This window comes from Trifolium pratense, linkage group LG4 (genome assembly GCF_020283565.1).
Source record: "Trifolium pratense cultivar HEN17-A07 linkage group LG4, ARS_RC_1.1, whole genome shotgun sequence".
Taxonomy (NCBI): Eukaryota; Viridiplantae; Streptophyta; class Magnoliopsida; order Fabales; family Fabaceae; genus Trifolium; species Trifolium pratense.
In genome coordinates this window covers 45,554,158-45,570,649 of record NC_060062.1, presented here as the reverse complement: position 1 = coordinate 45,570,649, position 16,492 = coordinate 45,554,158, and the positions used below count along the sequence as shown (strand labels likewise).

General features: G+C 33.4%; 2 protein-coding genes across 2 annotated transcripts; both read right to left on the bottom strand.

The window, feature by feature from the left end:
- Window positions 1-92: 92 nt before the first annotated feature.
- On the bottom strand, window positions 93-6,918 carry LOC123921014 (protein CROWDED NUCLEI 4). The gene is made up of 9 exons (XM_045973384.1): window positions 6,480-6,918; window positions 4,496-4,705; window positions 4,141-4,394; window positions 3,714-3,984; window positions 3,528-3,611; window positions 1,599-3,433; window positions 813-1,240; window positions 566-667; window positions 93-466 (listed from the first exon to the last, which is right to left on the bottom strand). The coding sequence occupies exons 1-7, from the start codon at window positions 6,663-6,665 to the stop codon at window positions 823-825; spliced, it is 3,258 nt and encodes a 1,085-aa protein (XP_045829340.1). The 5' UTR covers window positions 6,666-6,918; the 3' UTR covers window positions 93-466; window positions 566-667; window positions 813-822.
- A 1,611-nt stretch (window positions 6,919-8,529) lies between these two features.
- On the bottom strand, window positions 8,530-13,166 carry LOC123921013 (lysosomal Pro-X carboxypeptidase). Its single transcript, XM_045973383.1, has 10 exons — window positions 12,608-13,166; window positions 12,207-12,393; window positions 11,311-11,444; window positions 11,100-11,212; window positions 10,854-10,977; window positions 9,903-10,052; window positions 9,329-9,484; window positions 9,148-9,227; window positions 8,978-9,027; window positions 8,530-8,898 (listed from the first exon to the last, which is right to left on the bottom strand). The coding sequence occupies exons 1-10, from the start codon at window positions 13,010-13,012 to the stop codon at window positions 8,759-8,761; spliced, it is 1,539 nt and encodes a 512-aa protein (XP_045829339.1). The 5' UTR covers window positions 13,013-13,166; the 3' UTR covers window positions 8,530-8,758.
- Between the last annotated feature and the right edge of the window lie 3,326 nt (window positions 13,167-16,492).

Below are 16,492 nucleotides of genomic sequence, written 5' to 3'. Positions count from 1 at the left end.
CACTCTTTCTTTCTCATTTAATAAGAGCACCAGATCAACAATACAAACACATAGTAAGAATCAGCAAAATATTAAATAAGAGCACCAGATACTTGACTCTACGAAAAACAATCAAACACTTGTGATTCCGATCACAATGTGTTCGGAGACGCAAAATTACTATATCATTGTCTACACAATGACATCCAGCACTGTGTTAAACAAATCTGGATTTGAAAGCAACAAAAAAATAGCATTGAAAAAGAACTCATCAAATCAGAAAACCAATATGTTTGTATCTAACTATCTCTCTTCATTCTTTTTGAAGTACCAAACAACTTGATTTCATGAAACATTATATCAGTACTCTACCCTCATCCTAATTGCAATTTGCAACTTGAAACTGCATCCATGAGGTGTATATACAAAGCAAACATCAATTATCTATACAAAAATAACCAGCTCCAACACACCAACAAATGAAATCCTGCATTGCAAGAAGAAATGAATTAAATCAACACACTATTTTAAAATGCAACATTATCCAAGTAAAATTGAATGGGGGATAAAGTTTAGAGGAATTTACAGCTAGACATGGTTTAATATTGACACGCCTCACACACTCCTAATATATATTTAATGTCTCGACCAACTAATTTTTCAGTACCAATGCCCACATCCATAGTCCCTGTACAAAGCCAAACAAAACTTCCATTAAGAACTGAGAGGAGCTTAAGCAGAAAAGGAAACAAAAGAAAACAGTTATGAGAATTGAAAACACCTAGGCTAGAAAAGAAATTACAATAAATAGAAGCCAAACTGATTGTGAATACCTAACAGTGTTCAGAAAGAAACACGTTCGTTGTTTTCTTTGCATATTCCTTCTGTGTTTTCCAATACACTAGAACCACAAGGTAAAATTTCTTCAGATTTAGTTTTAGAATTTGACTGATCTATTGTTTCGTTGTGAAGATTATATTGACACACTCTCAATGTAGGACTCTGCAAATTATCTCCTAATTCTTTATTGGGGATGATGAGAGCATCAACTTTATCAGAAGTCACTTCTGTACTCTGCAAATTATCTCCTAATTCTTTATTGGGGATGATGAGAGCATCAACTTTCTCAGAAGTCACTTCTGTAACATGAATAACCTTGTCAACCACTACTACACGAGCTTCTTCGGTTTTCCCTTGTTTATGATTTGAAGGCACTGACACCTGCTGGATCTCAGATATATCTGACTGGGTGGAAAGCACACTGAAAACAATATCAACAAAAAAATTTAGTACCATACTACTTAATAAATATTACATTACTAAGTAAAACTAAGTATATGTTCAAAAATAAATTTGTATGTCTTAGGGGTCAAATGTAGCACGATTTGTGCTTTCATTGACTTTAATCAATAAAGTTTGCCTTTCAATAAATAAAAAATATTAATGATATTGATGCATCATCTGTATGACTCTGTAATTAGATATGATGAAAGTCGAACTTGTTTAATGATCGAACAATTATGATTGACCGAGTGTAAAAAATCTTTGCACCTGTCCATGCATATGAACTAAATAAATAAAAAATATGCTAAAAATAATGTGTTAGGTCAAATTTGTACCGGTAGGTAGTGGCCAGATCTGAAGTATTTTTGGCCATTCTTTCTTCTGCTCTTGGTTTCTTATTCTGGGCCAGATCTACAAGTGAATCACCTACTTCAGTAATCAAGTTCCCTCTGCCTCTTTTCCCTCTGCCCACTTGGCGTTCATCTGAAAAAGTAGTTTTCCCATTAACATCTTTAGTCACAGATTCGAACTCACTTGTTCTGCTGGCATTTCCATCTCGAGAGGGTACTTCAACAATTACTTTTGGTTCTCCAAAAGAAAATCCCAGTTGCTGCCCATTGTTAAAGTTACCAAGTGGTTTGTCATTTTCCAAGTGTTTTTGCCCATTGCTAGCATTATTTGTATTAGGACTCAGAGGCAAATTTTCTTTTCTCACAAGTGGCGTATTAGAAGAATTTCGGAATATTAGTTCTTTGCATCGTTTTATCCACGAGAAACGAGCCGCACTATGAGGAGAAACCCCTGATGACTTCTGCACAAATGGAGTATCAAACCCATTGTTGATGTTATCAACATCCACGTCCTTGCAGGAACTCTGATGTTTAAAATTTTTCATAGAAGATATTTTTTGTTGGTTATATTCCATATCAGATTTAAGCATCTCAACAATCGCAAGGTCATCAGAGATGACTTTTGAATCTTCTAACTTTTTCAATTCTTCTGTTTGAGAAAAAATATCAATTCTATCAGCATGCAATAATTCCCTCTGTTTTTGTAGTTTACTCCTTTGAACCTCAAGTTCCTTGATGCACTCCGTCAGTTCAGCCCATTCTTTGTTTCTTAGCTCACGATCCAAATTTATCTCAGTCCGCTCAGTTTGAAGCCTTTTCATTTCCAAGGAAACTTGTTCCAATTCTTTTGCTGCTTTCTCTTTAAGAGCATCAATAGACTGAAGCTCCCTATTCTTCTCTTCCTCAAAAGCATTTTCTCTTTCCTTCAAATAACTTTCCACTTCTTCCCGTCTCTTCTCAATTAGGTTATTCAACTCCCTTTTTTGCATTTCAATATCCCTCTGAAAATCCGCTCGCTCCTGCTGCATCTTGCCAAACCACTCAGCATGTTCATGTGCCATCTTCTTCATGAAATTTTCCCGTTCACTAGAAAGTGACTCCAAGTCATGGGTGTACTGTTTACGCAAATTTTCTTTTTCTTCTCTTAGCTTGTCGCGCTCATTCTTAATAAAATTGGAAACAGTCTTCCTTTCATTTTCTATAAATTCTGCTTCTTTCCGCAACTCTTCTTTTTTTTCATCAAGAAGCTCCCACTCAGCTTCAAACTTGGCCTTCTCAGCTTTCAACTTATCCGCCTCAGCCAAAAGCTCCAAATTTTGAGATCTTACAAGATCAATCTCTTCCTTTAGTTTCACTTCAAAAATTGACAAATCACCAGTTTCACTTTGGATGACCTCCAATCTCTCCTTCGCGTTATCAACTTGTCTTTTTTCATTTTCCAAAGATGCCAAAGACTCCTGCAGGTCTTTATGGGCTTGTTCGATATCATCTTTCTCCTTTTGCAAAAGGGTTTTGTTTAGTTCAAACTCCTTCTCAGCAGCTCTAAGGCTTTGATCTTTATCTTTAAGAGCAGTTGACTGTTCCACTAGGTCTTTCTCCTTCTCACTCAGTGATCTTGACAGAATTTCCAACTCATGTTCCCTTTCCAGGATTTGGTCCTCCCGTTGTCTAAGATCAACTTCCTTCAATTCCCAAGCCCGTCTCTTTGTCTCAATTTCATTTTCAACTGATTTGCGCTGCATTTGTAGCTCAACTTCCAAATCATGTTTTCTAGTTCTCAATGCAGCTTCCTGTTCTGCTATAACTTTCTGAGTTTCATCCTACATTTTCCATCCAACAAAATTAAAATAATGATGATGCAGAGAAAATCTGAGAAATTAAAATGAACCATCGGACCAAAGTAAGAAAACATACAGATTCTCTATTAGAAAGTTTCACTTCAAATTCAAGCAACTCTTGCTCTTTCTTGCTAAGCTCAGTTTTCCATTTTGTGAGTGCCTATTTTCACACAACAAATATCCACAGGTTAACAAGACAGAAATCAAATGCTACTTAATATCAGTTTAATCTTGACCCAACTGAGAATTTTCAAATACAAACCTCCTCTTGCTGTATAAGGGTGACCTCCAGTAGTTTTAGGCTGGTTTTCTTGTCATTGAGGGCTTCATGTTCCTTTTCAATTTTAAACTTTGTGTCCTCCAACTCTTTTTGAAGACGATTTAGTTCTTGAGATCTACTAAAAAGATGATCCTCTCTCTGGTTGAGCAAGGTTTGTGATTGAAGTAACCTTTCCTGTTCTTGCTGCAAAACCTTTTGCCTTTCAGAGAGAGATTGCCTCTCAAGATCCATCTCCTTGTCTTTTTCATCACAACTGTGAGAGAAGGGAAAAAGAAAGAAATCAACATACTTTCTGAAAAAATTAATCTATCAAAATTTTATATTATTACAGGTGGATTAAGATCACCACCAGCTTACCCAAGATCACATAAATTCACTTATTAATTATATTATAAGAATAATAACATACTCTGATTTGAAAGATATAATTTGCCGCCTGAGGTTATCTTCACGCGCATCAACATCACGAAGCTTCCTTTCTGCAACACTGTTATAACGATTAGCATCTGCTCGCAAAGATTCCGCAGCACACACTTTGGCTTCAGCCTCCGTAAACTTTTTTTGTGCTTCATCTATCAATTGGTGTGCTTCAGCTAATTTACTCTCAGCTGCAACCTTTGTTTCAGCACATTCCGTACGCATTTCATGCAAGGCTTTCTCAAGCTTCACAAAGAAATAGAAAATCACAAAGTTTGACAAAAAAAAATATATGGGAAGGAAAAAATAGAATATATGGTTTTGCAAGGGTTATTCAAAAAGCTTACACTTCCTATGCATTCATCTTTGACGCCTATTGTCCTCTTCAAACATTCTTCTCGTTTTCTTGATTCAGCTAATGCAGATTTATTCCTGGACGAATCATGGTTATGCACTAACTCAAATGATTCAACCGTGGCTTTAACTTGTTCATACTTGGAGGCCAATTCCTTTCTCTCCAATATGAGAAGGCCCATGTGATGCTGATGATCATATATCTACATAAAATGTACAGGTCAGATACAAAGTAAACTGTAAAAGCAAGAAAGAAAAAAAATTACTGGCACCAATAACATGAATGATCATCACATTTTTTATAAAAGGGTCATGCTAAACAGTGCCCCGGGCACTTGTTAAGCATACTAAAAAAGGAAATTAATGATAAAGTTAATGTTAAGAAGTCCTTATTAGTATGCTTAATTAGTGCCCGGGGCACTGTGTAGCATTTTCCTTTATAAAATTGGAATACCTTGTAAATATTTCAAGGTATTCACTTGAAAACACAATTTAGCTGGTGAAAGAAAATGATTAGTTTGAATGATAACAAACTATTTTAAAATTCTAACAAATTCAGTATCAACTCAATTGACTTTGCAAGGTAACTGACCACAAAAACTAAAGCATGCTTATTTTTACTATACATTTGATTTGAGCCATATCTTGAGTCACAACAAAATTTACTTTCGAAAAACTTGAAGCACTTGAGCCATATCAACACAAATCACTGGGCACATATCTACTTTAGAAAAACTTGAAGCATGAACAGAATAAATCCAACTCATGCATTGATCATAACTTAACTATAAAACAATATTAGTAGACAACCAAACTTAACTATCTTAACTCAAATTCTTGTTCTTTCACCTCTGACTCCGCATGTCCATTAGGCACAGCTGTAGTGAGTCTAGATTAGTACAGCGGGATTGCCGCTATTCCGCAATTCGAGGCCGCAACAACGGCCACAGTTGAAGGCGGCTTGCGAGATGATGGCATCGCGCCGAACCCTACCACTAGTATGCTATTCCGCGCTATTGACAATGAGTGTGTGTGACATGAGAGGAATATTAAATTAATAGTTGCCAATTTGAATTACTTAAATTTGTAAATACAATTTACAATTAACATGTTACTTTGTCTCAGAAACATCTTTGAGATCATTGCCCAAATTACCAGGAAACTTGGAAAATTCTAACAAGACAAAACACAATAAACTAAGATTTAACATATTTTGGTCTTTAATTGAATATCGTAATTAACCACGGGACTAAATCCCTGGACCGGAAGTGATGATTAGGCAAAGTCCTACTCAAAGTGCTGGCTTCACAACCCAAAAATCCCTGGACCGGAAGTGGTGATTAGGCAAAGTCCTACTCAAAGTGCTGGCTTCACAACCCAAAAACCCCTACAGTTGCATTTTAATTCCACTACAATCAACCTCTAGCATTTTAAAGTGTAAATTTGATCCACTCCACCGCCAATTAAAACTTCAAACAAACAATTCAAAGCATTCTATAAAAAGGAAAAATGGAAGCGGATCCACAGACTCCCATCAATACTCTAGAGTTTAAAGCATAGAATTTTCAATTTTGCTTGCTTTTTATTCAATCATTGACACAGATACCGGACACGGCATTGACGCCGACACGTCGACCCCGGTAATAATTTAGAAAACAGATTAATTGAATGCAATCACAAGTATTGTGTGAGTGAGTATTGTGTCAGTGTCAGACACTGTACACGCTTTCGAGCACAAATGTGAGTTCTTTAGACCTATCTATTGTCTATACAGTACCCACTAAGCCATCTCAAACATTAATAATATATCTTACAGAAAATCGCTAATTTAAAAGCCATATCAAAATATTATTAAAGAATAATTACTTCAATTATCCATTCTGAAAACCCTATTCCCCTAATTTAATTAACTACAAACCCACATAAATTAGAGTGAAAAAGAAACGCATAAAGACGGAGAAGAACAAAGTTACGAACCTCAGCTTCAAGTTTAGCGATGTAAGAAACAAGTGCAGCTTTATCTTTATGCTTAATCGATTCTTCATCAAAGCCAGCATCTCTAAGGCGCTTCCAGATCTGTTCATCGGAAAGAGGGCTTCTCAAAACCCTAGAACTGGGTGTAATTGACAGATGTTTGGAAGAGCTGGGAGTCGAAATCTCCATCTTTTACTCCAGACGCGATTCTCCTAACTTTTAGCGTTGTTTTGAATTTTGATTTTGATTATAGCTTATTGGAAACAACGATTATTTTTTAGTGGTTTTTGTTGTTTACTTTTGCTTTTTGGGAATGGGGAATAAAAGTGTGGTGCGATGAGTGCGTTTGACAGATTGGAATTGAAAGTTGACGAAAACGCAATTTTACTTACTCTCACTGTTCGCTATACTTTTCTATCTGGCTACGGGACGACCTCGTTTTGACTCTTAAATAAATAAGTTAGGTTTATGAAATTTACCATATTTTTGGTATCAAATATTTTTATTTTTTAAAAAATTTTGGTATTAAATATTCAAAATTCTTACCACTTAAATTTTTTTTTTTTTTTACGATAGAACAGAGGATCGAATCAAAAACATCTGACATACTGCCAAATTAGATACAGAGATAACAAAATCAATTAGATTCGTCAGGTCAACCTATTTAGTCCGCCTTTTTATGGCCAAGTTGAGATTTAGAATCCGCTACTATTAATCTTGATTAATATATAATCCAGTAAAAATAGAGAGCACTCAGAGTAGTGTGGTTGGCCTATTAAGTAAAATAAAATAAATGTTTTATTTACAATTATATTTATTTATTTATAAGTCTCAAATTAGTTTTATAATTTTAGCCTTATGTTTCTAATAATTTAGCAATTTGTGTACTCATGAACTTTTTATTTTAAATGTTTGTTAAATTATTATAAGTTTTTTCTTATAAAAAAAATTATTATAAGTTTTTAGATGATGAAATATTAAAGTTTGAATGATAATTTTTATATTTTTAGTGGACCCATTAGTACAAATTTTGATTTCCTTAAAGTTTTTTTTTAGTTTTATATTTACCCATTGATCAATAAGAACAAATTATATGCATGTGAAATAAAAATTGGTTACAAGTTAGTTCTGGATATCACATGCAAATCTATTTATGTGTGTTATTCTCATTGGTACCAAACAAAATTTAAAAAAATTGAAAAATTCGAAAATATAAAAGAAAAAGACCTTTAAATGAAAAATGGTAAACTAGAAAATGTTGTGTAGGGATAAAATTTCAGTTTCATCAACCTCAATCGTTAGTTGGTTCAGTGGGGATTGGCGCTGAACTTGGTAGGGAGGACCACAGTTCGATCCTCTGCAACTGCGATCGGGAGGGGGCTGGAACCACTTGATGTCAGAACTGACCCCCGAACCAGATTAAACTGGTGGTGAAAAACCAAAAAAAAAAAACTTAAGTTTCATCTTCTCTTTAAACTTTTTTTTGGTACATTTTTGTTTAACCTCTCTTATTAATAACCAGAGTTTGAACCCGAGGGATGCACGGATAAAATAACTTGTCGGGTGAAATTATATTTTTTATCATTTATGTAAAGATTAAGATCCCGTGAACTTAGCTAAGTTAGCAGGGATATTGCCTTATATATGCAGAGGGGCCACGATTTGAACCCCGGTTATCCCACTTATCCACCTTAAATGCGGAATTTCTAACTATACACACACGACAGAAATGGGTGTGAATTCTCTACTGCAGTGCTGCCATGCAGCAGGAAAAACAATGGTTAGAGAACAATAATAATTAAGTTAACATGGACACAAAATAGATTAATACAAAGTGGAAAACAAAGGGAGCTGAATTTGAATTTGTTTACAATAGTAATGAGATGAAAAAGTACCTTGGCTATGCTTGTTTGTTAGCAGTGAGTAAATCACCACCTTAGTTACCAGGGATAAAGTTCTGCCAAGTCTCTAACATGGCTTGTTGGTTTTTCTCTCATCATTTACCAATTTTCTGAATCTCAGAGTTATAAGTTATAACTATAGGGATTCTTAATCAAAGTTAAAAAAATATATTAAATTAAAATGCCAGGAAATTATATATACACCAAACATCAACATTTGTTACTTGTTACATCCCCTGCAAACATTGCACCGAACATTGAAGAAACCAGATTAACTAGAAGAATCTAGAATGGGATACACCTTGGAACAGTTAATAAGAGAAACAACAGGTGAGTGAGATTCTAACTTCATAATAATTGTTCAGACTAAAAAAGTTTATATCACATATCAAAAACAGCTTTATGTGTCTGGTGATAGTCACTAATCCATCCTTGTATTAGCCTGATCTCTGTGGCCCTTTGCTCTACCAACCAATCAGGGTCATTTTCAGTTGAAGCGCGTAAATCTATGTGGTGTGCACCTGAGAATAAGAAGAAGAAAAAATCAATGTACAATCCATGCAGAAGGCACAACAAATTCAAAATCATCAAATGCTTTACCTTCTTCAGTGACCAAAGAAACAATACTTTCAGAAATATTCTGCAAAACACTGCAACGGGCCGAAACAATTTGAATATCAGAATTTGACATCAACTGTCAAAGATTATAGCTTGTTGGAAAAGTAATAAACATAATATCCAGGATATTTGGAGAATAAATAATTTATCACCTTCCCCCACTCCATGGATCCAATAATCCATTTGAGAAAATTATATTGCTTCCAAAATTCTTCAATGCGTTATGGATATTCTTCAAAATAAGATTTTCAGACACATAAATAACAGGTAAAAAGAACATAATATCACAACAACGGAAATGGAAGTAAAATGAAACTGTCAATATTATCTTACATGCCCTCCAAACTCTGTAGTAATCCATTTTGGCCTTGGCTTCACTCCAAAATTCTTGAAGCAATCCTCTTCGAAAGAAGAATAGTTATACTCATATGGGGGAAACATGCTGGATTCCTTGCTGCAAGACATTGGCATAACCATTTCCGTACATGCCTACACCATCATAGACAAGAAAAGATGGAATGAACCAAAGATTAATATAATAAGAACATATAGGTCAAGGTATTTTATGCTGTTGGACATAAATGCTTATCTAGTAACTGTGGAGAAAACAACATTTAACAATTGTAAATGTTAGAATAGAAAATATTATATTATTATTTGTTATGATTAGGTTTGTTCATTCTTAGCCCTGTAATTAAGGGATTTAGTTTAGATTTAAATATATTCACTTGGTTATAAATACCAAGTTAGTCATATACTATTTTATTATGAAAATAATGTAATTAGGTCATTGACATCGTTATCAATAATATTCATCGTTCCTTATTGGTTTCTCCTATTATTTCACTTAAATACCACAAATTCAACAGTAAACATGCCATTAACGTCAAAAAAAAAAAAAGTAAACCTGCCAGTTCCAACCATCCAGACCATGGGGATCATCATCCAGTTCAAAACATTTAGCTTCTCCGGTATAATTGTAGTAGACATTCGCTCCTTCATATATGCGATCCAGAATACTACTCCCGGCAGGGCTTTCATCTATCCTTCTACAAACCTGTAAGAAAATAAGAAAACAACTTAAATTTGAAATAATGGTTAGGATTATTTCATTTTTTCAAATTTTTGTTAATTAGGATTTGCTTATAAGGATTAATTTGATGGGGATAAATTGGGTATCCTCAACTGCAGAGATTAATTCCTCAAGTCAAGTAGGATCACAATGGACCCATAGCTTTCCGTCAAGAGTTTACCATTGCTGCATTCCCATGACTGGATTCTAACCCAAGATCTTTGGTTAAGCTGAAAGAGACTCAAGCTATTTGATCCAAGCGCTCTTGTAATTAAGGATTACTTATATCTTTATTATTTTAAATTTAAAGTTTCTTTATCTTGTTAAGATTCTGCATTACAGAATCATTATCGGTACTAGTTTTGATTTTCATTTCTTTATCTTCTTTTTTTCTGTATCTTTATAAAACTCTGCATAAAAATCCTTATCAGTATACGTTTTGATTTTAATTTCATTATCTTGATAAGATTCTGCACAACATACTTATCATTAGTAGCTTGATTAGGATCACTTCATTATTTGCAGCCTCTAAAAGGAAAATCCATGTTAGTCTTAGAGGGCATTGTCAAGAACGAATCTACGTCTAGCTATCACAAAAGGCCTAAAGAAATATTCTACTGCATCTAGACATGTGACTCAAGCCCATGCAAAGGTCCATAACATAATTTTATTCCTTCAACCTAGCTATGATACCAAACATAATCCTATAAACATTCACTAATCAAGTCAATTTTCCAGCAGCAACATAAAAATCAGTCAAGGAAATTGTAATGAAATCAAACTAACCTCCTTGATAGGGTGTCCAGGCAAAGGCATCATAAACTCAGAAGGGTATGGGTAGTTAACCATTGCCAAATAACTATATGCAGACTCCAACCAATCTGTTAGTTCTTCAGTGCTCTTTAATTTCCTTCAAGCAGTATAACTAAATCAACACAATAAAAATACTAAAACTATAGATAATACCATTGTCATTTTTGTCAATCATGTAATGCAAAAATAGACACACATTTCTTAGGAAAAATTTCTTACTGACAAAATTTGAATGTTTTGGTCAGAAGTTCAAGGCCATCACTTGATTGACCCTTAGATTCTATTTCATCCCATGACTGTTTTATATAGTTAAAGCAAGTGGAACTTTCACGCTATTGATACAAACAAAGAGAGTAAAATCGTTAGTGCACTAATTATACTTATAGCATGGACAAATACGAAAACAAGGAAGGAAGACAATATCAGTTACCTTAAAATCATTGGAAACAATGTCATAGAAAGTTTCCAGTGGCACAATGTCTTCAAACTGAAGAATTGGAGCTGAAGATGCCAGTGCCCCAACAGCAATATGAGGATACTTGAGTCTCATCCATGCTGCTAACACTGTTTCAGATCATGTTCAAAGATAAACCAACAAAACCACATAAGCATAACAGTAACCAAATTCTCATCCAATTAAAGACAGAACACCTTATGAGCTTCTATCTTACCGTTTTCTCCCTTTGAAGTTTTCACCAGCACCTCATATTAAGTACTAAACTACCCTTATGACAAATTTCAGATTCTTAGGAACATTTCACAGTAATACGGTATCAATTCTAAATTGTAATAGCATGTGTAGATATGCAAACTTTTTTTTATTTTTTAAAGTTGTATTAACATTTTATTTTGTCTGTAGAGTGTAGACGAAGTGGTAAACACCACTCAAACTCACACACACTGCGAGGTCCAACCCGGGTGAAGGTGTCTAGCCTAGCAATTTCGGCATTGCTAGATGAGATAGGCCTTACGGACATTTTAATCATAGATTTATACTCTATTTTAGAACAAAAATAACTTAATAGAGGAAACAATCATTTCGATCCTTAAATGTGTGAGACACCATCACCCACAATAGTCCACAGATGTATCAAAATTATAAAAACATACATAAATACACTCAAATGTGCCATTCATTAGTTAGTTTTTTCATTGAAAACATGTTCCATAAGTCGATTCGGTCCATAAAATTACTAACAAAAGACACTTGAATGTTTTTGTAATTACCATACATGACATGGACTATAATGACAACGTCTCACACATGTTGAAATCAAAATGTCTGATTTAATCAAATTAAGAAAAACAAATCAAAGAGTATCTTACTTCCACCATAGGATCCTCCAAACAAAACAACAGGACAATGAATGGCAGACAAATTTTGCTTCAAATCAGTAACAAGAATAGCGAAATCAGCAAGAGCTTGTTCAGCAGTAAGATACCCTAACGTAGTAGCATTCTTATAAGCTTCTTCTTTACTTCCAAAAGGAACAGATTCACCATAATATCGATGCTACAAAATAGAAACCAAACCAAACCAGTTAACAATTAACATAATCTTCTTCACCTTGTAAACAGTTACATTACATCTATTCCAACTATACCCTTGACTTTTTTTAGCATAAAAAATCTTTTATTAACAAAGTCAGACATTTTTTTTTACGTAAGTTTGCGTAATAAAAAATATGAATCACAAAGACAGGCGCCTAATAAGTAATAATCCTTACTTCAGGAAAAACAACCATAGCTCCAAATTTGGGAGCAATTTCCCAAAGGAAACCGGTGTTTTGAGCAAACCAAAGAATGTCACCTTCATTACCACAGTAGAGGAAAATGGGACCCGATCCAATAACCCAGTTTTGGGTGTTGATAAGGTAGCGTTGAGGGAAAGTAGGGAGATTGGAAAAGCTGAAGTGATCGAGTTGTTGTTGGAAGAATTTGGTTTCGTAGTGGAAATCAAATTGTGGCTGTGAGTTGGAGGGGATGGTTGAAGTTGAAGATGCGAATTTACCGAAGAATCGTGGAGTGTGATTTAATGCTAGTGGTTGATGTGAAGAAGAGATGATGGTGATGATGATGATGATAATGGTGAGAGTGAAAGTAAGTGTTCTGCTGGAACTGTTTCTCGCCATTTTTGACAAGTTTCCTCTCAGTCAAGCTGGGTCGTACTTGAAATATTTAAGCTTCGCATTCTTATCTACTTTTAAGTTTTAACTCACATTTTGAGAGAAATGAGTTTGGAAGTAAATTTATTAAAAAGTTGTTTCTCTTTTGGAAATCAAACTCAAAAAGTTGTCTCCTAGGTCGGAGTGTTTAAATGGATTGGTTTTGTCATTCTAAAAAGGTTCTTGTTATCTTTTTGTCTATTCAAGTGTACTCCTAATTATCTCTTATCTAAAATATGGGGAACTTTCAAATGAGAGGACATTTTATTGTGAGAGATGAGAGGGTTAAATCACAAATCTTAGATTAATCAAATGACATTTATTTTTTTACAATTGCACACAGGCAATTAGTCACACACTTGCCTGCCTTCATCTTTTCTATCGCCAATTTTCCAACCTTATCGCGAATTTATTTTTTTCTGACAAGAAGTCACTAGCTAGATTGATTTAGTAGTTAGGTTGATTTAGTGGTGAGGAGTTTAAGTAACATGAGTTTTTGATTTGATGTTCTAAACTAAAAGAAAGAAAAAACTCCAAATAATTTTTCTAAAAGAATTCATTTACCATTTAGATTTGATTTCATTGGCTCATTTCTAATAATTCATTAATAAAATAAATTGCTTAAAAAATAAAATAAAATAATTAATACTAAGTTGGGATTGGAGGGTCGGGTCAAAATTGATCAAGCTATGGACTTTTGTATGAGAATTACTTTTGTCACCCTATCGGTTACTCACGCACCATACGATTTTTTAATTTTACTCTTTCGCTACTTAAGTAGCGGATGTTATAAAAATTAGAAATTTTGGAAAATAATGTCTGCTACTTAAGTAGCGGACGTTATAAAGGTATGGTGTTTTGAGGGGTATCAGCTACCTAAGTAGCGGACAAGAGTATTTTGATAATTTCGTAGAGTGCGCCTAAGAATCAGTAGGGTGGTAAAAGAAGATCTCCTTTTGTATTTGCTTGGGCCTAGTGTTAAATTTGAGTCCAGTATCTTACTATATTGGTTTATCTTATTGCAATTAAATTTGAGTTTTTTCATTATGAAATATATGAATAGATTAAGGATATATGATCAAGACATTGAGCTCAAGTGGTTAATGAGTTCCTCCTAGGATAAATCATTTTGGAGAACTCGAGTTCGATTTCTGATGAAAATAATTCTTGATCAGAGTGTACTTATCTCGTGTCTTTAATATTTATGTTGTTGTTAACATGGAAGATATGAAAGAATTTGTGATTCTTAAAACTCTTAATGTGAATCTTCCTAAGGTTCTTAAAATTGAAGAGATTTTGTGGCATCCTTCTTTCATTTCTTGGACTAAATGCAACTCATACGAAGCTGCTCATGGTAAATCTTGTTAATTCAGCTTGTGAGCTTGTGTTGGTGTGTTTAGAGACTATCAAACATGGATTATTTAGTTTATTTCGCCCTCTACAAAATATGTTGAAGCTTCTTTCTGTAAACTCTTCTAGAATCTGATTTCCAAAAAATATTGTTTCTCTTTTTTCCTTTTCTTTTAATTTAACACTATAAAATAAAAACATCACACCCGTAGTTTCATTGAAATGTATTTTAAAATCCATTTATATATGGATGCTTGGAGTTGGAATATTTAGTAGAAAGAGCTGGTTTTTAGAGTTTAGACATATTTTTTCCGATACCTTATACATACAAATACTGTATACAAATACATTTAAGTGTTGATTTAACCGAAAGAGAAAGAATAAATTTTTTTTTTTAACCATATAATTTATTTTTTTAAAAGTCGTTAAATGTGGTCTAAAGTTTTTATGTAAAAATAACATTTTTATGCGGCAAATAAATATACATTTAAGTAACTTTTTTTTTCTTCTATAAAAAAATGTTTGTTTTTCTTCTAAAATATTGGGGAAAGAAATTTTTTCGGATATCCAACATATATTACTCCCTCCGGTTCTATATATAAGAGAACGTTCACGTTTTAGATTCATTAAGACTCTGTTTGGTTGAGCGGAAAGAAAGAGGAAGGAAAGAAAATTATGCATTCCAATGGATGAATTTGGACTACTTTACAATTCAAGTTCGTTCATCGGTTTCCGTAATTTTCTTTCCTTTCACTTTCTTTCCATCATACCAAACGGACCCTAAGAATCTAATGTACCTAGATCATATTATGGATCAAATACATTAGATTTTTAATGAATCTAAAAAATGAATTTTTTCATAGAATCGGAGAGAATATTTAATATTAAATTGATACCAGAGTGTTCAGTGTTATAATTAGTTATAATTAGGTATATACGGTTTATAACAACTTTCAAAATCAGAATCTGCATGATTATACATATCCTTCTTCAATTGAAAATACACACAGATATAACATATTTTCTACTAAGAATAAGACATACATGAGAATAATCATGGTCAACTGTTTTTTTTAGCTTGGGAATCAAGATATGAAGACATGATTAATAATCAACTCTTGTATTATAATTCATATATTCTTTTGTACAATTTGCAATCCATTAGGGGCACACACGCCCTTCTTTCCACTCTTTTGAGTCATCTCAATAATTAAGGTCCAACATATATTCCCTATAAACCCTAACAACATTTTGTGTTGCCAATGTTTTCTCAAGTCATGTAATGTCAATTATGTGAAGCGTATATTTCTAAATTAATTAAGAGGGAACAATTAATCAGATGCTTTGACGTTCCATTAATTATGTAAGCATGGTATATAATTAGTGCAAAAGGATGCATAATTCGTTACGTAATTCCTTTTCTTTTCTATTTTGAAAATGAAATTGAATCACTTATGAAAGTTCTTTTTTTATTTATTTTTTGATAAATTCACTTATGAAAGTTCTACTAGCTTTTAAATTGGACACATAAGAGGTAATATTCTTTTCACATTGCGAATATTCTCTAATATTATGCGTACAATTCAATTTTAAAACTTGTATTATTTGTATCCAATTCATTTGGAGAATGATGCTTGTTACATGCAACTTGTTTGTCGAGTCATCCAAACCACACCAACAAAGGTATATAGGGTTAGTTTTTTGTCGGCAGAAGAAGTAGCAAATATCACATAAATTTTACATACACAACATACGTTGTTTGAACTTAAATTCGGGCAAATATTTCTGAGTCTAATAATATTGAAATTGTCACTTAAAATAGGTCTTACCCACAATTCTATTATTATATATAACTAGAACATCGACCCGTGCGGTGCACGGGTCTGATTAGTTGTAAGTTATATAATGATTAAATAAGATATGATAATTCCGATAATGTAAGGTGTATGAAAAAAGTTGAGTAACATTAAACGATAGTTCACCAATAATTTTGGATAAATATTCATACAAAGAAAATTATGTTATATTACGGAAGATTTTCTTATAGACCACATTCGAATTCTTAGTCGTATCTTCACTGTTATCATCGATGATCAA